We start from the raw sequence: 21,048 nt of genomic DNA, 5'->3' as shown, positions 1-21,048 counted from the left end.
GTTTGGACAATTGACCATGGTCAGGTGATTTACTGATTGTTGGCTTATGGACAAGGAGGAGAGGGATAGATTGAGCTTGGATCAGATAAAGTTCAGTTAGGCCTGGTTTGGAGAGAGTTTAATTACTTCTTTGAAGGGTTCGATTAAGGTAGTTTTTGGTATTGTCTTGAAGTGTTTATAAAAAAATTTAAAATAAAATTATTTTATTTTATTCAAAATTAATATATTTTTAATATTTTCAGATGATTTTAATATATTAATATTAAAAATAATTTTCGGATAAATGAGCGAGACATTCATTCAATAAAGCGGCGGAAAGGTTTGCCGGTCAAAATTAGGGTTCTTTCCTTGACAGGGAAGTGGAGGAAAAGGGTAGGAAGAGGAAGAGAGAACATGCTAGTGTTTTGCTTTCCTGTCCATGATTGGAATCCAAAAAAGCTATCTAATCAATCTCTTTACAATGCGTGGGTTGCAAGGCTTCTCTGACGTACGTCTAAGTTCTAAACGAAACCAGCTAGCTACGAGCCATTAATTTACAACGCTTGGCTAGCTCTACCTCTCTAATTCTCTTTCTACAACATCACCTACTTATTGATCAATCCATTAAAGGCACCTCCTTAATTCAATGGAGTCTCCACAGGGTACGATGCACCATGATTCATAATGATTAAGATTTTTCTTCTCTTTATACAAATCTATCACTCTTTCATGTTTCAGAGCTTCCAAAACATCTTGATCATCCGAGTGACTTGGAGCCATCCTTCCTAGCTAGGATGCTGAATATATCTCCTATAATATTATTTGCTAATTCTTGCCACACTTGATCATAATAATCGAATATAATTCTCTACAAGTAGCTAGCATGTTCTTGAGTTACGTATATTCTTCTGTCTCATCTCTCATGCAGAATTGAATGTCGTGGAAGCAAACAAGCGATTGCTTAAGGAACTTGAAGACATGGGTTTCCCACGGATCCAAGCTGCGAAAGCACTTCATTATTCTGGTGATCTTTTTTGAATACACTGTTGGCATTTCGATGTGTGCTTAGAGCTACGTTTGTATATGAAGTTGAAAATATTTCTTCTTCAGGCAATACTGACATTGAAGCTGCCATAAATTGGATCGTTGATCACGAGAATGAACCAAGCATCGATCCAATGCCCCTGGCATGATTCTTTCTTTTCTTTTCTTTTCAAATCTTGGTGATCGGTTCTTCTTTCTTGCATATTTAGTGTCTAGAATTTGCTTCCAGATAGTAGTGAACATTGATATCGACTCTCCTCAGCCAATTCAAACTACGGAGGAAATGCAAATAAAAGCACAAGAATTAAGGTTTGTTTAATGATTTATCATATATACTAATATACAATAATTTTCTTTATTTTTTTCATGTCATAAATCCTATCTTATTACTAAAAGAATATGGTTGATTATATTTCAAATCTTATTATTGATTTTGAATTTAATGATTTGGATTAAGTGAGAGGAATAAAATTATAAGTTAATTTATTGTTATATTTGTTTTAATTAAACATTTATTGTTATATTTATCATGTATACCAATCATGACTATTCAGTTTAAATTCCGTAATTTAGATATAATAAACATAACGGTGATATTCCTTAAAGAATATGAAGGGATTCCAATTCAATGAGTGGAATTTTGAAAACCAAAGTATGATTTATTGTATAATAATAAGAGATTTTTTGTTTAGTAAAATGTTCAGACACCAGGAATGTTCAAGTATATAAAAATTACCTTACATTCAGCGAACATGTATAAATAATTTAATATGATATCTGAATTTCCATTTTGTTTTTTTTTTAGTTTCATTAAAAAAAATATTATGAATTCAGGAATCAAGCTCGGAAGGAGAAGGAGGATGAAGAAAAGAGATTGGAACGAGAAAGGGAGAAGGTACCGTGCATTTATCTTGCTTGTTACCAGGATCTTGCTTCAACTATATGTCCATCATCCTTGCAGTAAATATTAATTGCTTTGCTCTTTGCAGCAAAGCTGTTTCTCTTCGTATTTCTTTTCCCTGTTGATCTGTGAGTTCATGTGTGCTCCACATGGTGTGATTCGCTATATAGATTTTAGATTTCTATGGGGCCTTTTCATTTGCGAAATATTCTAGCTGCTAAATGTGTTACAGGAAAGGATTCGAGCTGGTAAGGAAATCCTTGAGGCAAAGCGAATTGCTGAGGATAATCAAAGAAAACGGTGTGTTCTTAACCTGTGGCTGCTTTGTGAATTGCAGTGTATGTTAGTTTGTCCCTTCTCTGTTGTACTGTGTCTGAACCTTTGAATGCATTTGTTTCTATCAGTTATTTAGCCTTGAGGAAAGCAGAGAAAGAGGAAGAGAGAAGAGCAAGGGAGAAAGTTCGTCAGAAGCTTGAAGCTGATAAGGTTTCCGTTGCCACATCAAGAAATATTTCTGTTACTCAATGTGTATGAGACAAGGTTGTGCATGATCAGTTGCTATCATATTGTTTTTGGTTAGTGTCGTGGGATAGAAGAGACGGATATAAAAGGAACAGAAGCCTTGGTTAGAAGGATGGAACAGTTTTGAAGTGGGTTTCTGTCATTTCAAAACAAAAAAAGACAGTTGGGCATGTCCCCTGTCCCCTGTCCTAGCTATCCTCGTCTCATAACGGTATTGTCCTTGCCAGACTTTGAAAAGGAGGAAGGAAAAAGGAAAGGAAAGAAAGACATAAAATTATAGGTATATCGTAATTAGAAGCAGAATAGGGACACCTGGTAATTAAGGTCGTCTGCTATGTGAGAAAGCAAGTGATGATCCCTGAATAGTTAAGAGAATTCCAGGTTTATTAGCATTGATTTAAGAAGTCATCCCTTTGGATTAGTATTGTAAACTGTCATGAAGAATGTTGCATCATCTATCTTATGATTCATTTTGATCCTCATTGTATAGATTCAGTCCAGAATTAAGCCGTTCTTCTGACTCGTGAACATTTTCTTGTTATTGGGCCTTGAAAGCTTTCTGCTTTTCTTCACAGAACGAACGAAGGCGGATGCTTGGATTGCCATCAGTAAGCCACACAGCTACAAAACTTTCTAAACCTTCCACAGATGATAAAAAGGTGTGGTGTTAAGATCTTTAATTGGCATTTGATTACTATCTTGAGATAGAAGACACAAGGATAACGGAGACAGAGCGGAAATGTCCCACTGTACCTTTGTTTTAAAAGAAAATCTGGTACATATATAGTGTCCTCGTGATAACATTTAAATTGCAGAACTATGTCAGCGTTGCCTCTGTCTCAAAAGTAGAGAAGTTAAGAGAATGTTTACGGTCTCTCAAGCGCAGTTACAAGGTAAATGACTTCTGTTCTTTAACGTATACATATATGGTAGAAAGGCAAAAGAGATGCCAATCCTTGATTTTAATCAAGGTCTTTGTGTTTGGTTCACAGGACTGAACTTCTTTTTTCTTGGTGTAGGATGACGATGCCAGAGTCAAAAGGGCCTTTCAAACTCTTCTTGTATATGTTGGGAATGTTGCACAGAATCCTGACATGGAAAAATTCAGGAAAATTCGCATGGGTAATCCATCATTCCAGGTCAGACACTTACTTGATTGATGATGTTGAGACCATTTATATACTCCAGAAGAATTTAATTTTTCCATTAATTTGGGCTGAACCATTGGGATGGACTGTCACCGCAAGTCCGGGCATACTGAATAATCCATCGGCTAACAGCATCAAACACAGTTTGAGCACTTCCTCTTGCTCATGACCAAGAACTTTGCATCCCATGTCATATTCACGTTGAGCACTGGTTGTGAAGGCATTCAGCTGTTGTGAAAACTTCACATTGTACCTCTCGGTGGTCTTCCTATGCGTTTCATGTTTTTAGCATCAGATTCACATTAAAGAAAGCTCAAATATATCCAAATTTTCTTTCTAGAGTAGATGATTGAACTTGCATGTTGGTCTATAAACACTACTGTGTGATGAAGTGCTCTATTTTTCTATCAGTAACTATGATATTTTGGTAAAAACAAATCTGGTTGGGAATAAAATCCTGCCTGAGACAAGTTCTGGGTTGACGGGTTACCGGTTTGACTTGTTAAGCTGGATCAAGTTTTATAACCATGATGAGTAACCCTTGCTGATATTTTTCTAATAATTTTCCCCTTATATGGTGGCAGAGTAGGGTTGGAAGATTGAGAGGAGGCATTGAGTTTCTTGAACTATGTGGGTTTGAAAGAATCGACGAGGACGAATTCTTGTTTCTTCCTCGTGATAAGGTTGACTTGGCTGTTCTAAACTCAGCAGGACTGGAGATAAAGTCTGCAATGTCGAATCCTTTCTTTGGACTTCTCTCCCGTGCGTAAGATATCATAATCGGTGTTATATCAGTTTACTTCCTCGATTCTTAATCAAGTTGTAAACTTGGAGATAATCGAAACAAGAGGAAAATATACAAGACATTGGAGTGTGTGTGTGTGTGCGCGTGCTAATCTTACAGTCTAATGCAGCGCAGCTCTCCTTCTAATCATTTTTATTGATATACCACAAATTAAGCCACTGCAAGCGTAGCTACAACTTGAAATTGCTAGCCAAGTAACGTATGCATTTCGTAATTATTCCATCAATAATCTGTGGAACTCGTCCACTTGATCATCAGGCAGGTCCAGGCAAATATTAAGGCCTCCATCACCTTCTAGTCCAGGCAACAGGAAGACCAAACCAGGTTTCAACACAACTGGAGTAGCATATTTAAGTTTCCCCCAAGAAAATACATCTTCCTCTAGCCCCAGCCTAAACCATGCCACTAATGAGAAGCTATTCTCATTGCAAGGCATTCCTCTGTGAACCTCTAACCAGTCTATTCCAGACCTCACATACTCATCATCGAATCTCTCTACCCCTTCTTGCACTTTCCTTACAATGTAAGAATCCTCTTTGTCCTTGAGTTCTCTCACACTTGCTCGTGCACATCCGGGAACCAAAGCATTCCCAGCAAATCCAATTTGAACTGGTGGCACCACAATTTTTCTCACGTCAACTGGAAACAACATTGTGCTACATACCTCATCATGAATCTTTGTTGCAATGCTCCTTGCCTTCCATACCTTTGCAGCTATGGCGTGAAAAGTGGTGCACCTTTTCAATTTCCCCTCCTTGAGGGCTGCCATTTTTAGGCTGGCAATGCGTTGAGGGGGGATATGGATCAAATGAGTCGTATTATGTGGAGTACCAAAGTGCATGACATCAGTGCACCTTTTGCCTCCAACTGAGAAAAAGTTGTCTCTAGTTTCACTGGGTTTGGAGTACTCATGGTGTGGGTGACTAATTCTTGGTGGGTTCCTAGCTTTGAAGATTGTTCGATCAGGATTTGGAACTATGACCAAATCATCACCTCGAGTGAATGCAGCCAAGTTTTTCTCAAAATCCCTGGCAGCAGCCCCGTCCAAGACACAGTGATTGTACCGGGAGGCAAGTGCTAAACTTCCACATCCGAACTGTGTCAACTATCAAAACAGAAGAATAAACTTTTAAATCAGAACAAAATGTCTCCTAGAAATCAATTTTGTAAGACGTTTAAGATGGAAAAGGGAAAGGAAAAACAAAAGCTAACAAGTAATGGGAGGAGTTGAACCTGTATATAAAGAAGGGGCTTGTCTTTGAACTCCATTTCATCCTCTCCCTCTTCACGCAAGAAAGCCACCAGCTGTTTGAAATCTGGTTTGGGTGCAAAGAGCCCACCAAGCTGGCTCAATCTGGTGTCAGTTCTAGCTGCAGCAACAACAATACCAGCACCATTACAGTCAATCTCCAACCTACTGTTATCTTCCAAAGCTGGCACAAGCCGTCCAGCAAAAAAGTCGTAAGGCACTAGCAAAGAACGGAGTGCACGGTATAGGGTATTGTAAGATTCAGAGAAGCTGATTTTGTTCTCTGGAGGATCATAAAAAGAAACGGATTCTTGATATGCAACAAGAGGCAAGTCTAAGTTTGATAAGAAAATTCGCCTTCGATTTGTGAGCATCTCTGGTACAATCACAACTTTCTCCACCAACTTCACCCCCTCCATGTTTTTCGTTGAGTTTTCTCACCTTGCCTTCCCTTCTTCATTTTGTGCTCGCTTAAATATTGAACCTTCATTAATTTCCTCACCATTTATGATATATAGAAATGTAACTGTGCGTAGTTTCTGTATTAAATGAAAGAGTAGTTTCTTAAGTCAACATGAACATCAAGAAGAGAAACGTAAAATGTGTAGACTTAAATATCCATGATATTATATGTTTTTTCTAAGAATAAAATAGTAATTTCACTAATATTAGCACAAATAAATAAATATTATCTAATAAACTAAGAGATTTAGAAAACTATGTTCATCTACATAGTATTTTTCAACTTTGAATAATTTAGATTTTTATGTATTTTTATTTTAGCTGCTAAACTTTTTTTATTTTTATTTGCATCCTACAACCTAATATAATATTTTTTATGAATTTTCTAGAAAGATATAGTTCTTCACCTACTAAGAGATATTGATATAAAGTTAAATATATTTTTCATTACATATGAGAAACTATAAATATAGACTTATTTTATTCAAATAATATTAATCATGAATTAGTTTGGCACGTTGATACTGGAAATTTACTTGATCCATATAAAGATCGATCTCAAATATGTTATCTAATAAAAAAAACATAAGTTTGATCATGTTGAAAATGTATATGGTCAAGACTAATGACTTAATATATTTAAGGAATATTTGGTTATCCTCCAACATAACATAAAAACTTTAATCATACTATATGAAAGATAATATTGACTATATAGCTCAATTAAATAGAGGATATATAAGAGGAGATAGAACTGAATACGTCTCATTAAATTATTATTTTTTAGATTAACGTGGGTATCAGGATTAGTTTGCACGCACCTCAACTAATCTCCTGAACCCTAAAGTTAATAACCATGTAAACTTCTAATGGCCCTAAGGTTTATGAGACTCGAGCTGGTAACCTCTAAAGAGCAAGTTAACAACCATGTAAACTTTCAATGACCTTAAGGTTTATGAGACTCGAGCTGTTAAAGTTAACAACCATGTAAGCTTTTAATGACCCTAAGGTTTGTGAGACTTGAGTTGGTGACTTTTAGAGAGCAAATTCAAGGGCTGACTAGTTGAGCTATATTCCTCGAAGTTATCTTACTAAATTTTTTTTCATACGTGACCTTGGTAAATATGGTGATATCGATATTCAACAAATTCATTTGAAAGATAATTAATAGATTTGTTCACTAAAATGTCACCAATAATAATGTTTGAAAAATTATGATGTAATATTGGAATATAACAATTATGATGTAATATTGGAATATAACAACTTAGAGATTTAAGGTGATAAATTCACGAGAGAAAATTGATGCTAGGTTAATAACCATTGTGTTTTTTTTCTCTTAACCGAGCTTTTTGTTTCTATTTAGTTATTTTTCTTGTTAATATTTTTAACGAGGCAGTTTCAATATATAAAGTTGTACAAAATACATCTAGAGAGTGTTATAAAATTATATATTATATGTGAATGTCTATTTGTCTTCCTTTACCTTTTTTGTTTATTTACCGCCTCAGTTCATTTGAATTCCATATTTTTTTATGATCTTTAAACTTATAAGTATCAATGGATATTAGACTATGAATGGGAGTATTATTAAAAAGATGATAAAATACCCCTCCCTTTCTTGTTCTGTATTATTCTTAATTATCCTGTGTACTATTGAGTATATTGTATATATATTGTATATCTGCTGAAAAGGATATTTGGGCTTAGTTAATCCGTATTAAAACTGGTATTAAAGGCTTTAAATTGCGTGGGCCTAAGTGATTTTATTAGGCAATCAACTTCAGACTCGTATATGCTTTGAAGAAATTGCTTCGGCACTTGCTAGAAAACACTGGCCCAAGTTAGACTTGCTGAAGCAGTGAACTTCGGTTGTGTAAACAAATCAGACTGTTCTAGCAACAAGCCGCGGGCCAGCGCTCAGGCTTTCTTTGTTTTGGGTCAACTTAATTTTGTCACCGAATAATTGTTTTTGTAATAATTTTACTCAATCTTTAGAAATTATTAACTAAGAAATTTATCATTTTTAAAATGCGTACGTCCATACTAATCCAAATTGCAATTTTTTAAATAACTTATTTTGAAACTAAAATTGATACAATTATGTAAAATAATTCGGTTGTATAATTTATGCTATAAATATGTATTTCATATTCCCCTTTTATTTTTTTATTTTTAGAACTATAATTAGACTCAATGATTAAGGGAATGTTTGAGTTCTTAAAAAAAATATTTTTTTATCAAAAATTAATATATCTTAGATTATTTTGATTTTTTAATTTTAAAAATAATTTTAAAAAAATTATTGTATATCTGCTGAAAAGGATATTTGGGCTTAGTTAATCCGTATTAAAACTGGTATTAAAGGCTTTAAATTGCGTGGGCCTAAGTGATTTTATTAGGCAATCAACTTCAGACTCGTATATGCTTTGAAGAAATTGCTTCGGCACTTGCTAGAAAACACTGGCCCAAGTTAGACTTGCTGAAGCAGTGAACTTCGGTTGTGTAAACAAATCAGACTGTTCTAGCAACAAGCCGCGGGCCAGCGCTCAGGCTTTCTTTGTTTTGGGTCAACTTAATTTTGTCACCGAATAATTGTTTTTGTAATAATTTTACTCAATCTTTAGAAATTATTAACTAAGAAATTTATCATTTTTAAAATGCGTACGTCCATACTAATCCAAATTGCAATTTTTTAAATAACTTATTTTGAAACTAAAATTGATACAATTATGTAAAATAATTCGGTTGTATAATTTATGCTATAAATATGTATTTCATATTCCCCTTTTATTTTTTTTATTTTTAGAACTATAATTAGACTCGATGATTAAGGGAATGTTTGAGTTCTTAAAAAAAATTATTTTTTTATTAAAAATTAATATATCTTGGATTATTTTGATTTTTTAATTTTAAAAAAATAAAAAAAATATTATTTTAATATATTTTAACATAAAAAATATTTTAAAAAACAATAATAACCACACTCTTAAATTTAAGTAATAAAACCCTTATCTAAATTAAAGTTTTACTTCTTTATGGAACTTTTTAACCAAAATGATGATATTATAAATTTTATTTATTTATTAAAAGAACTCAAGTGATTTTTTTAAATTTACAATTTAAGTTTAATCATCCAAATCACCATAAGCTAAAAATTGAGCCCCAAATTGGATCTTTTAATTATATTTATGAACAAATTCCTACCATTATATGAAGCATTAGCAATACTTGTAATTATTAAACCTGAATTAGTTTAAAATTCACATAATTTTTAATTAAATTAATTTAAATTAAAAATATATATATTCAAGGGCACTAACTCAATTTTAACATGTTCAAAAAATATCAAATTACTTATGATATAATCTATTAGGGTAAAATTAAGTTAAATATATTAATTTTTTCTATCAAAATAATATTGTTTGGATCATTTAAAAAAAAAATTAAAATAACCAAGTTAATTCTTTTAACTCCGGATCATTTTTAAATTTTTTTTAAAATAACCAAGTTAATTCTTTTAACTCATGACATGAATTTTATTATGATTTAATTTTTAAATTAAATTTTAAAATAATAAATATGATATAAAAAATAATAATAAGTGAAAGCATAAAATATCTCAGAGGAAATTGACCAGTCTTGACTTGTTAAAAAACCTCGATTGCTTATGATATAATTGATTCTTTTTAATTTTTTTCTGTCCAAATAATATTAAAAAAACCAAGTACACTAGCCACCTTACCGTCATTCAACTCATAAATCAAGTTATAAAGTTTTAAAAACAATGGGTACGACACAAAATAACACAAAGCATAAATTTCCATTACAGTCCCTCCTGCCCTTTCCACGTCTTTAATTAGCATTCAGCAGTAACATTTATTTATTTTCTCACAAAAAGTAATCTAAATAAACTTTAAGCAATAAATCTCAGTTCCTTTTATTTATTTATTTATTTTCCGAGAATTCTAAATCCCACCGTCCCCGATAACAAAGAAGCGATTGCTCTTTGATAGGCTTTGCATCTCTCTCTTCGTGCTCAAAATCACATTCTAAAATTCTGCAATTCGCCAAATTAGGGTTAGGGTTTTAACTATGTATGCTGATCGCGTAGACGCTGCAGCGAAGACTTCAATAAAGGATCGTCTTAACGGCAATTCCATCGGCGACTCCGCTCGCCTCCGTCATATTACTGGCAAAAGGTTTTGTTTCCCTTTCTCTACTGTTTCACTTTACTTGAATTTTAATTTATGTTAGGTTTTATTGATTTTTTAAGGAGAATCTAGGTTTGTGGAGGTTTGTTTTGGGTTAAAAAAGTTAATATTTACAGTGAGAATCTGTATTTTAGCACTGGAAGAAAAACAGTTGAGCTAAGCGTTTAGCTTCGTCCACATTGTACAATAAAAATGAGAATCGGCGCTTCGCTAGGGAATTATGTCGGGAATTGCTTCAAAGAGAGTTTTATTAGTTTATGGTCATACATGTAGCGATTAAAGACCCGGGAGCTTGGTGTTCGATTCTCACTCTGTGATATGATCGTCTTGTTTTAACTGTTGATTTTGGCTACATGTCTCTGTGTGAGAAGATTGGATGTGGATGAAGACACGCCTGTTCTTTTGATGCCTAAAATATGAATAAGCGTGTTGGGAGTTGCGTAATTTTTTGGGAAACGTGTGGGAGTTTCTGGACATGTAGATTCACTTTCCATGCTGTATGTGAGAGATTGAGATAGTTTATCAGAGTAGAGTAATTGGTTATATCAATAATAGGCTCTGTATGGGTGAACTGATTTTTCAGTCAAGCGAAAAGCTGCAATTGGTTATATCAATTATAGGCTCTGCAACAAAAGGACTTGTGATAATCTGCTTTCTATATTTGGGTTCCATTCGGTATGGCCTTTAGTAAATGATTCAAGTTGTTTTGTAACTTTGACTCAAAGAAAAGTTATAAACATGTTTGGTTAGAAATGATTTTGGACTTAAATCTAATTAATGTTGTAAAATTGGGTCAAAAGTTTAAAGTTTTTAACTTAAGTTTCTTGATTCTTATATTAGCTATTTAAACGAAAAAGTTGTTTTGAGTCATTTGTTGCCAAACATACTTCAATCTGAACTCTTTTTTATCATAAGTTATTTATGTGAAATAAGTTTTGATTGATGACTCGAAGTTAATAGTTACTTTTCATTGGTCAAACCTAACAGACTCTTGTTTTCTTTTCCTTCCAAATCAAGTCATTGGTTGCATGGGTTATGCCTTATGAGAGTTCATGTCTTTTGCTACTAGATTCTATTTTCTTTTTCTTTTTCTTTTTCTATTCATTGTAAATTGAATGAATCTCTTTCATAACGAGCTCTTATATAATTGTTATCCTGGTTGTTTGTGTATTGTTCTCGAGTGTCCTAATATCCAAACCAGTATCACTGAGTTCATATCACATTATTTGCAGGCAGAGGCAAGATGATAAATGGGAACATGATCTCTATGATGATGGTGGACCACGTGTTTCAAGTATGGATTGACTATGACAGAATTACTGGACCTAAAAATTGCTGCTATTGTTGGATGCAACTAAATCAACTATATTTTCTCATGACTTTTTCTTAATGACTTGTGAAGATCACAAAATTGATGGTCGAGATCTTCGGTTAAAGCTCCAAAGGAAAAGTTTCCAGCAGGCGTCTCCCCGTTCAGGTGTGCGGGATCTGCGCGAAAAACTATCGGGGACGATGAATTCACAGCCAGCAAATGTTGATCCACCTAAACCAAAAATAGCTGTTGCTAAACCAGCCAGGAGAAGTGTTGCTGTTGAAGCTCCTGAACCAGAGATTAAAAAAACTGCCAATGTGGTTTCTAGAAAAGGATATCAGCAGAAGGCATAAATCTTATCTTATTCTCTCATCAACTGTTTGCACTGCATTTGTTTTCTTGATGTTTTACATTAATGCTGAGGCCTAAATTTTCTGATTTATTGATATTTAGAAATTATTGTTCAGGCTACCTTTTTAGCTTGGGTTTATGTCATGCAGTCATATGCATGTTTTGCTGTGCCTTGTTTCGAAGAAATTTCTCAATTTTGAATGAAGTTTTGGAGAGTTGTGAGCTTGTAATATCGTGTCTGAATAATTATGAACCTCAGGTATTAAGCTCACAGTCAATTTGGAAAAGACTATAAGAAGGAAAACATTTGCGCTGACCCTTGAGTTTATTAGTTTTATCAGTCAACTTATCACTTTAAAAACAAATGAAGGAACTCTGCTCTGTCTAGTTAGAGGTTTTGATTATGCTTAGGTACCTTGATGCACTGTGGTAGAGGCAGTTTTTTTTCTTCCATTTTTTCCTTTTTTGTGATTTGTCAATTGACTGAAATCTTGATCAGTTGATGCTATGGTGAAAAATTATAGACTGCTGCGACAATTAATGATTTTAGCTAACATGAACTGCTTGAAGCAATTGAATTTGTACTAAACTTCAGCATTAGTAAATGTTTAGGTATGCATTCCTGACAACTAGATACCAGGAAGTTCTTGTAGACATGTCATTATAGGATCACTTAGTTGTGTTATGCTTTCTGCAATGTGTATTTATTTCCAAACAGTTCATTGATTGGCAGTTAATCATGATGCTTAGTGTTGTTTATTGATCCTTTAGGGTAATAGGGCAAAGCCTTCTATTAGTTTTAAGTTGAAAGAAAAAAAAGGCGCTCACATAAGAAGAGCATTTTGGGATGGCTCTACTATACTGTTAATGCCTAAAATTCCAAGTTGGGTTATAACATGTCAATTAGAGTTAAGAAACCTCTGTTTGCCTGTAAAACCATTACTGCAGACCTGTTTTGCTATTTCTAACTATTTAATCTTTTTTGCAGACGGATTCATCTGTGGATGGCTTTTTGCAGTCATTGGGTCTTGAGAAATATCTCATTACTTTTCAAGCTGAGGAGGTACAATTTTTTTGTTTTTATTCTTAAAATATGTGCACTTGCATATCATCTTAAGGAGTTTTCGCTCGATTATTAACATGCTCCAATATATACAGGTGGATATGACAGCTCTTGTACACATGAATGATGAAGACTTGAAGGCTTTAGGGATACCAATGGTAAACTCAAGCTTGATCTCTTGGCCAGGATATGCTTAAATCATGGCTGATCATTGCTGATTTTTTCTATTGAAAGTCTGTAGTTCTTGATCATTAGGATTCAGAGAGAGAGATCATCTCAGAGATCAGTAACTCACGCAACTGTCTAATATCCGGTTTCCATCTTCGTTTTAAGACTTATCCTAACTTGCTGTCATCATTTTAAGCATTGTGTTTTCAACAAGTATAGTAGCTTGGTGCATAAAAAAAATTAAAAAAACTTTTAATCTGGATCAAAGTTGCTAAGTTAGGATGGAAGGGTTTTCTTTAAAATGATCTAAAATCCTTGGATCCTTTTGAGTGAAGAGATTTGTTGGGATGAGAGAATTTTGACCATAATCTGCCTTCTCAATCACCTGCTCTCTTCCTCACAAACACCTTCAACCCTACATGCGCAAAAAAAAACCCAAACAAACAAGAATAGAGTAATACTTGTGCTGTTTTCAAATATTGGAATGATGTCTTTTTTTTTTTTGGCATAATATGCTGTGCTATTAAACCAGGACTCTGCTGTGTTTTTATGAATGACTGTTATTATTATGTGATCTTCTTTCATCACTTCATTTGTCAAATAGAAATCTCATTTTTTATCTCAACTTGAAGGCAATTGCTTCTGGGATGAGGCATTCACTTGTCATAATATTATGATTTTACTTTTCTCCCCTTTTTGCCCTTCACAAATTGGACGGATTAAATATTTCTTTGATATATAACAGTCTGTTGTCCTTTTGTTGCCCCCCCTCCCCCCCCATTTGCAAATTAATCTAAAAGAAAGGCGTGAAAGTTATCGACTGTCTTGCATGATAAAAGCATGAATGCTCGAAACTGGAAGGCCTCACGTACACAATGATACTTCACAATAATGTGATATGCCTTGTTTATACACTCTGCTGCCTTCTTAGCTTTTCTCTCCCTACGACTCTCTGTATGTTGTTTACAATTCGAAATGCTCTGATGGTCTGCGTCCACTTTTTGATTCCTGATCAGATGTTTGGTTCATTTTGGTGGTTTCAGGGCCCGAGGAAGAAAATACTCTTAGCGTTAGAATCAAGGGGCTGAGATTTAGGAGACGATGTATTATTGGTTTGTTCACCCCGTTTGGTGCAGGCCTTAATGTAACATCTTCCCTCTGTTTTCCCTAGTATTGCTACAGTGTCTTTTTCCGGTTAATTATTGTGTAACCAGTATGAGTGGCTAACTCTCGACAAAGGTAGAAACTCTTTTCGTCCTGGTTCCTTTGGATTTTATGGATATTAGATAGTAGGTGCAACCTTAAATTGGTGCAATCTTTGCGCTTCGTTTAGCTTTTTTGCTGCTCTGCATATGTATTTGGGCTGTTTCTGTTTTTCAAGCTCTTAAAATTTAAACCTCTTCCCACTTGGGAGCATGGAAATTTATTAATTAATCAAGATAATTGAACAAAAATATAATTTTATTGGGGAGTATGCTCCTCTCTTGATGACAATACATGAAAGAATTGTATGAAAACTCGTTCATTAATTAAAATATTATTTAAATTTAAATTTTAAATAGGAACAAAACAAAAATATTTAATCAATGATCCTCATTCGATGAAATCAATTGAGATATTATTTAATTAAGGTATTATTTAAATTTTAAACTTAAATAGAAACTAAACAAAAAAATCATTCAAAAGTATATTTTTTAAAAAATTAATTTTTTGAACTTTTTATTATTTTAAATTATTATTTTGTGTTTTGAAATTGTATTTATATGATGATATAAAAAATAATTATTTTAATATTTGTGTTTTTAGAAAAAATTAAGAAGTAACCATCCTAGCTTGAGACCAAGTTCCCGACTTGGTGACAAAATATCAAAGAACCTTCTAAATTTATTTCGAGGTTTTCGATTTTACGTTACACTTTTCCATGCGAGAATCAATTTTGTGCAATTACATTGAACTGTGCTATGAATTACCGGGTGCTTACCATAAAATCTGGCTTTCCATCAAGAGTTGTAAAGAAGAAGAATGAGTCTGCCACCATTTAGTTGCCTCTATAGCGTGTTGTCTTGCATTTTAAAGTGTTTTTTGAAATACATTTGAACTAAAAAAAATGATTTAATTACCTAATTATAATAAACAAAATAAAAATAAATAAATACTTTGAGCACTTCATCTTCACGAAATAAGCCTCTAATAAACACAGCAGCTCCAAGAAAATTCTCAGGAAACAATCGATTCCTCCATTATCACAGAAAATAGAAAGTAGAAAGCATATAATAAGCCTTCACTGGGTGAAATGGATTCAATGATTGCTTGTATTGTGAACAGTTTTCTTCCTTGGGTGTTTGGTATTTTTTGGCATTTTTGATGGGGTTTAAAACCTTTGGAAGGAACTAGGACGTGGCCTGTAGGTATTAGCAAATGATTAGAGATACAAGCAGCAACCAAGCTTTAAGATAAATACCCAAAGTGCAGCCCCTTGGTCACTAAATTGCCTTGTCATCTGGAACCCTTTTCTCTGGCAGATGGGGCCTTGTTCATGAAAAACCACTTCCACGGCTAGGAACTAAGATGCCACCTTTTCTTTAGCCTTCCATAGCAAGTACTTGGCCTTTTCTTGCTTGTATCTTCTCCATTCTCTTAATGCAGCAAGGAGGACATGCATTGAAACTGGCAAGAAGAATGGCTGTGCAAAAAGGACCAAAACCACATGTAAGAATAAATCTGGGCGATTAAAAAACTTGACAGTGGTATTCTACCGAAATTTGTAAGTATAGGAAACTCAAATAGGATGAAGAACAAAAAAAAATAGCTCTCAGAAACATACCGAGTACACTGCAAAACAGTGCTCAAACGAGTAGTAGCTGACAGACATGATTGATGGGTGGAAGAAGGCATCCTCTGCCAAAGATCTTGCTTGTCTTGAGGACACTGAGACAACAAGATTAAACTCGTATTTAGGCTCCCGTTGATGATTCAAAGTTTTAACAGGAAATCCTCATCTGAAGGAACAAGAATGGAGCTACAAAGTAGTGCATAGGAACATACCAGCTGAAGCATCGTAAAATCCAAGAGAGGCGTTAACTCGAGCTAATTTTGCTGCTTCAAGGGAAAATTTTACCTGTACGAAGAGATAAAATATCACGACAAATGACAACTCAAGCAGGACAAGATTCAAAGGATAATAAACAATGACAATTGTAAATTCCAGGAAAAAAATCTTTAGGTAAATTTGGAATACAAAGATTAACAAGCCTTGGGAATGAAATGGCCAAGACTAACATAGAATATATACTCTGTAATTTAGCATGAGAAATAACAACGATTACATGTTACAGTAACAGAGTTGGTCCCACGTTCCTGCTTATCTGGAAATTAAGATGCACTGTTTGTATCGGGAGGGACCTTCTAGGAATAGGAATTGATTTTGTTTTAAAAAAAATGAACTTTTCCATAAAAGAGACTTTGATTGAAAATTACAGAGACCATTTATGGCCAAAAAAACAAAAAGAACAGATATATAGATACCAAATAATTCTTTGATAAAATTAAAAATTTTAAAAAGGCTTCAAAAAAGGAAATTATTTTATAAAATCTAAAAAAGGTCATAACAAGTCTTGGCTCAAAAATAGGAAATATTTACTATATCCTCATTTTATTAGGACTCGAAAATAAATGCTTAAAGAAATCCTCAAGGAGATTTACAAGTCATGATATTGTCAAAAAGCAGCCCAGTTGATAATCTTCTGAATTCTCATTTTTTACAGTAAAATACAAATTAAAATTTTCAAAACATAAATTACTGATTGATACCAAATGAAATTTTGAATATGTATTCTCTTTCGAAATCTGGAATGCATTTCGGAAAGCAAAACAAACAGGTTCCTTATCCTCTAAACTCACAGAGCATACATAAATTAATCCACTAGCAATTAAGGATGCGGTGCTCATGGGAAAACAAATAACAGAAACAAGCATTCAACTGACAACCGACCTGCTTTCCTATCTCATCCATAATAATCATCCTAGGCAATGATTGAACCTGCACAAAATATTTTGTCATAATCTTAGCAGAGAATCTAGTCAAATCATGGTGGTGAGGTAATTAATGCTTGAACATACCAATTTTGAAAGAGATCCCAGAGTTGTGGCACTTGAGTGAATATTAAAACACGTATGTTGCCGTGACAAGACATCCAATTCCCTGCAGAATAATTATGATCAATGAGAAATATGCTCATGTTGAGCTACTACTTTGAGTTCTCCAAGACATTAAGAATTTCATAATTAATATAGACAAATTCTATAGATATAGAAGTCTTAAAAATTCAGTAAAAGAAAAACACGTGAGCAACAAAATGAGGTGTGAAGAATTCTAGAACAAAACTAATTAATTTCACAATGACTAACAGCCAGCTGGTGAAAATTGCTGTTTTCAGCTTCTACTGCAGTACTTACAGATAGTTTTTTATATGCAGTAAATGAAAAGTACAGGTAATAGAGCATATTTATGAATCCCTATATTCTTGACCATTTTCTCACCATTCTGTGAAGCCTTTTTCACTGGCTAAAAGACTGTACGTGCCCATTGCACCCACATGAAGACTACCAGATTTTAGACCAAAAAGTTGTCGGAATTGCCCCACAAAAACTTCAAAAATTTTCTGAAGGTCCTGTTTCGGAAGATGCAAGCATCAAAGTTGAGATACATAAATAGAAGCAATCTGCTATAATAGAACACGGGTTTCTAGTCACTTCAGCTAGAGAAACAAATACATACAATTTCGTACAATACTCAATTACATACATCACTTTGATTCCCCAGCCCAAAAAAAAGTTGCAGATTGTTCTGTAATACTGGAAATAAATAAGCAGCAAAGGCATATTATTTCTCTTCTAAACTTTATACACTAAGTTGAGATCGAATCAACTAGCAAACAAAGCAGGTTTGACAACAGTATCCCTTAGACTTTGTAAGCATAACAGGGCAAAAGTACTGACTGAATGTATACCACAAGAAACTTGGATGATAGATGTAGACTAGATTGCCAGGAACCTAGAATAAGGTTTTATAAGAAACCCAATGGGAATCTGTGTGATTGTAAAATGAACAATAAAACAAATAAGCCACCAAAATGAAACAAGTTTCAAAGCCACTAGCTGGTATTTCAGTCATGCTTCAATGAACTTTGGATATCATTTTAAACTTCAATTTATCAAACTTGACAACACAGTGATAAAATTTAAATGAGAAGGCATGTTTCAGCCAAACAGGGCAGATACTGAACTTGGCATGACATATGAGATCGAATAAAAAAGGAGTCAACATTGGGAACATTTGGGTTTCAAGTGGAACACCCAGGCCAATTTTCATGCCGACGAAAAATAATTGCATATGTAGACTAGACGCTCTAGGATAATTTGATAGATTAAAATCTGACCTCAGGAGACATTATATGCCTAACAAGAAGCTCACTGTCTGAATCCCTTGAACAGCTTTGAGGATTCCACACCATGACACCTCCCCACATCTGTGATATGACATTTAGAGACAAATCACAATGTATGGCAATAATTTTGTAAGAACCATTGGTTGATAAACAATTGAGTATGAAGCCAATAAATGTGTGATAACTAACTGGAGATATAAAGGCATTTGTTTTAGAAATCTCTCCATTTGGAAGCTGTAGAAGAAGGGGACATTCCTTTGCAGATGGCACATATCTGAAACAAAAAGGAAAGAGAATTGATATAGCGAGCTTTGGATGAAACAAAATCCTTTTTTCTCCTTAAACTAATGACTGGAGATTAAGCCTTTGTTACAAGAAACAAACACGAAAAAGTCATTTGAAAAGGGGAAGGAGATTGAGTAAAAGAATGTACACCACAAATTGCAAGATTTTCGATCGCCCACCAGCAGCAATCGAAGTATCCAAGTGCCACTCATTTGAGTTCACCTATTAAAAATATTTGAAAACATTAGAAACATTAGACAAAATAACAAGATCAAAATTCCATCATCAGTGAGTAGAGTAAGAAAATGTATACAACCAAAGCAAATCATCTGAGGGCTAGGACCAAGGTGTTGTTTGGTTTAAGCAAAGTTAAATGGTCTAACTGTCTAGTTTCCCACAAAAAAAGCTCAAGAACATGAAGAAACTTACAAAGAAAGGAAGATCCTTTGTACTAAAAATATAGCCGCCTAATTTTTCATCCCAAGAAGAAACTGAAAACTTTGGAGTATGGTACAAGACCTATCCATAAGAAAGATCACCAAGAAGAGGAAACACAGTAAGATTTCAACTGCAAACAAAATTACCAGGAATCCATAAATCATTAAGGAACAAGGATGATTCATTACTTGGCTCTCCACGCTTATGTTTGCTATCGGTCCCAACGCATCAATCATAGGAGCCAACAGAGTTTCATCTATTTTCTGAAAATCCCTGCAATACAATGGACTAACTGAACACGCAATAACTTTGAGCAGACAACTAAATCCCTATTTACAATAGTTCCCAAGATAACAAGCAAACACAAATTCCATGTATATGTACTATACCTACCCATAACGACACCTAATCACTCAGATGCTAGTTGCAATCACTAATCACCACCGAGTTAGACAGAAAGCTATAAAGAACTACAAGAAAGCGAAGCTTTCTTACCAATCGTAAGTCCAATCACTGGGATCCGCATTGAGCAAGTTAAACGAAAGAACAATCTTCCCATCAGCACCAACAGGCATAAACTCTCCATGAATCAACCCTTCCTCTCTCCCGCCATTCACAAACACTCTGACAAAAATCTCCGCCAATCTCTCTGCCACTTCCTCAACTCCCCAATCCCTCCCTACAATCCAAGCGTGCCGGTACTTCCCAACAACCACTTTCACTCCCTCCACACCATCTCCATTCACCACCACCACCACACTATACACTTTCCCGCCAGAATCCAAACCAGCAGACTCCAAAGCTTCATCGACACTCTCATCGTCACCGAAATCCAAATCAACGGCTCGGATCGCGCCGCACTTGTAAAACTTAGACGAAGATTGCGTGCAATCCCCGTCGTCTAGGGTTAGCGAGAGAGTGAAGTTGTTGGTGCAGGCTCCGCATTGAGATGCTATTCCTTTGGAGGCTAATTTAGTAATCTTAGAGCGAATTGAGAGTTCAAGCTCGTCTAAATTTAGGTCAATTGAAGACGATTTGGGATCGAAGGGGACAAGAATGGCTTGGAAATGGCAAGGAAAGAGGAATGGATTGGAGACGACGTCGTTTGAGAGGCTATCGATGTCTTGGAAAGGAAGCGGAGAGCGGTAGATCTCAACGGATTTGAATAAAAAAGGGAAACCTAAAAGGAAGGAGACAAGGACTGTGAAAGTGAGGAAGAGGCGCTTCAACCCCGGTTTTGTTCTGCGCATGGTTTTCGAGTCGAATTCCGGTTCAGATGGTGGGGTTGGCGGTGTTTCTGGTGGTGGGTGATTTGGAGATTCGGTGATTTCTTCTGCCATGTTATTGATCACTGATTAGTGCTTGATGCTCTTGCTCTTCTTTCTTTCTTGATCAACGAGCTGTGAAGCCGCTGCATCCTTAAACAACGGAGAATTAGACTCTTTACTTTATCTCTAAGATTTTATAGCATAGTTATTAAATCCGACCCTGCACGATGCTTGAAATTTGTTAATGTGCACAAGCCAAGGTTCTGTTCAAGATTTTAGCTCGTTTTTTTTTTAAAAAAAAAATGATCAATAAAAAAAAGAGGAAAAAGGGATAGAACTAACGGGAAAAAAAAAATCTTTAGACCTGATTTTTTATTTAATTCAAATTTAAA

The 21,048-nt window shown here is 34.5% G+C and overlaps 4 protein-coding genes across 4 annotated transcripts; 2 read left to right on the top strand and 2 right to left on the bottom strand.

Moving 5' to 3' along the window:
- The first annotated feature begins 291 nt into the window (after window positions 1-291).
- LOC105125759 (UBX domain-containing protein 1-like) lies at window positions 292-4,528 on the top strand. Its single transcript, XM_011026342.1, has 11 exons — window positions 292-641; window positions 908-1,003; window positions 1,090-1,166; window positions 1,253-1,332; window positions 1,858-1,918; window positions 2,157-2,224; window positions 2,329-2,410; window positions 3,022-3,105; window positions 3,262-3,339; window positions 3,466-3,585; window positions 4,179-4,528. Exons 1-11 carry the CDS (start codon window positions 626-628, stop codon window positions 4,362-4,364), a joined length of 948 nt encoding a protein of 315 aa, XP_011024644.1. The 5' UTR covers window positions 292-625; the 3' UTR covers window positions 4,365-4,528.
- A 70-nt stretch (window positions 4,529-4,598) lies between these two features.
- On the bottom strand, window positions 4,599-6,211 carry LOC105125757 (omega-hydroxypalmitate O-feruloyl transferase-like). The gene is made up of 2 exons (XM_011026339.1): window positions 5,633-6,211; window positions 4,599-5,504 (listed from the first exon to the last, which is right to left on the bottom strand). Exons 1-2 carry the CDS (start codon window positions 6,065-6,067, stop codon window positions 4,614-4,616), a joined length of 1,326 nt encoding a protein of 441 aa, XP_011024641.1. The 5' UTR covers window positions 6,068-6,211; the 3' UTR covers window positions 4,599-4,613.
- Window positions 6,212-9,993: 3,782 nt separating this feature from the next.
- Window positions 9,994-14,569, top strand: LOC105125756 (Sterile alpha motif (SAM) domain-containing protein). Its single transcript, XM_011026338.1, has 6 exons — window positions 9,994-10,312; window positions 11,557-11,618; window positions 11,727-11,983; window positions 12,976-13,050; window positions 13,146-13,208; window positions 14,262-14,569. Exons 1-6 carry the CDS (start codon window positions 10,206-10,208, stop codon window positions 14,304-14,306), a joined length of 609 nt encoding a protein of 202 aa, XP_011024640.1. The 5' UTR covers window positions 9,994-10,205; the 3' UTR covers window positions 14,307-14,569.
- A 664-nt stretch (window positions 14,570-15,233) lies between these two features.
- Window positions 15,234-20,943, bottom strand: LOC105125755 (GPI transamidase component PIG-S-like protein). The gene is made up of 12 exons (XM_011026337.1): window positions 19,884-20,943; window positions 19,577-19,661; window positions 19,380-19,469; window positions 19,099-19,172; window positions 18,855-18,939; window positions 18,657-18,746; window positions 17,758-17,888; window positions 17,338-17,419; window positions 17,210-17,257; window positions 16,264-16,336; window positions 16,043-16,146; window positions 15,234-15,901 (listed from the first exon to the last, which is right to left on the bottom strand). Exons 1-12 carry the CDS (start codon window positions 20,726-20,728, stop codon window positions 15,782-15,784), a joined length of 1,827 nt encoding a protein of 608 aa, XP_011024639.1. The 5' UTR covers window positions 20,729-20,943; the 3' UTR covers window positions 15,234-15,781.
- Window positions 20,944-21,048: the final 105 nt, after the last annotated feature.

Source organism: Populus euphratica, unplaced genomic scaffold (genome assembly GCF_000495115.2).
Source record: "Populus euphratica unplaced genomic scaffold, PopEup_1.0 scaffold58.1, whole genome shotgun sequence".
NCBI lineage: Eukaryota > Viridiplantae > Streptophyta > Magnoliopsida > Malpighiales > Salicaceae > Populus > Populus euphratica.
Note: the sequence above shows the minus strand (reverse complement) of the source record. Positions and strands in the feature narration are given on the sequence as shown.

Coding starts and splice junctions, on each gene's coding strand:
- LOC105125759 (XM_011026342.1), top strand. Junction 1,333..1,857: donor ATAAAAGCACAAGAATTAAG/GTTTGTTTAATG, acceptor TTATGAATTCAG/GAATCAAGCTCGGAAGGAGA. Junction 3,340..3,465: donor CTCTCAAGCGCAGTTACAAG/GTAAATGACTTC, acceptor TTCTTGGTGTAG/GATGACGATGCCAGAGTCAA.
- LOC105125757 (XM_011026339.1), bottom strand. CDS start 6,067: ATGGAGGGGGTGAAGTTGGTGGAGAAAGTTGTGATTGTACCAGAGATG. Junction 5,505..5,632: donor AGCCCCTTCTTTATATACAG/GTTCAACTCCTC, acceptor CTGTTTTGATAG/TTGACACAGTTCGGATGTGG.
- LOC105125756 (XM_011026338.1), top strand. CDS start 10,206: ATGTATGCTGATCGCGTAGACGCTGCAGCGAAGACTTCAATAAAGGAT. Junction 10,313..11,556: donor CGTCATATTACTGGCAAAAG/GTTTTGTTTCCC, acceptor CATTATTTGCAG/GCAGAGGCAAGATGATAAAT. Junction 13,209..14,261: donor AGGCTTTAGGGATACCAATG/GTAAACTCAAGC, acceptor TGGTGGTTTCAG/GGCCCGAGGAAGAAAATACT.
- LOC105125755 (XM_011026337.1), bottom strand. CDS start 20,728: ATGGCAGAAGAAATCACCGAATCTCCAAATCACCCACCACCAGAAACA. Junction 19,173..19,379: donor CAAAGGATCTTCCTTTCTTT/GTAAGTTTCTTC, acceptor TATTTTTAATAG/GTGAACTCAAATGAGTGGCA. Junction 16,147..16,263: donor ATTTTACGATGCTTCAGCTG/GTATGTTCCTAT, acceptor TTGTTGTCTCAG/TGTCCTCAAGACAAGCAAGA.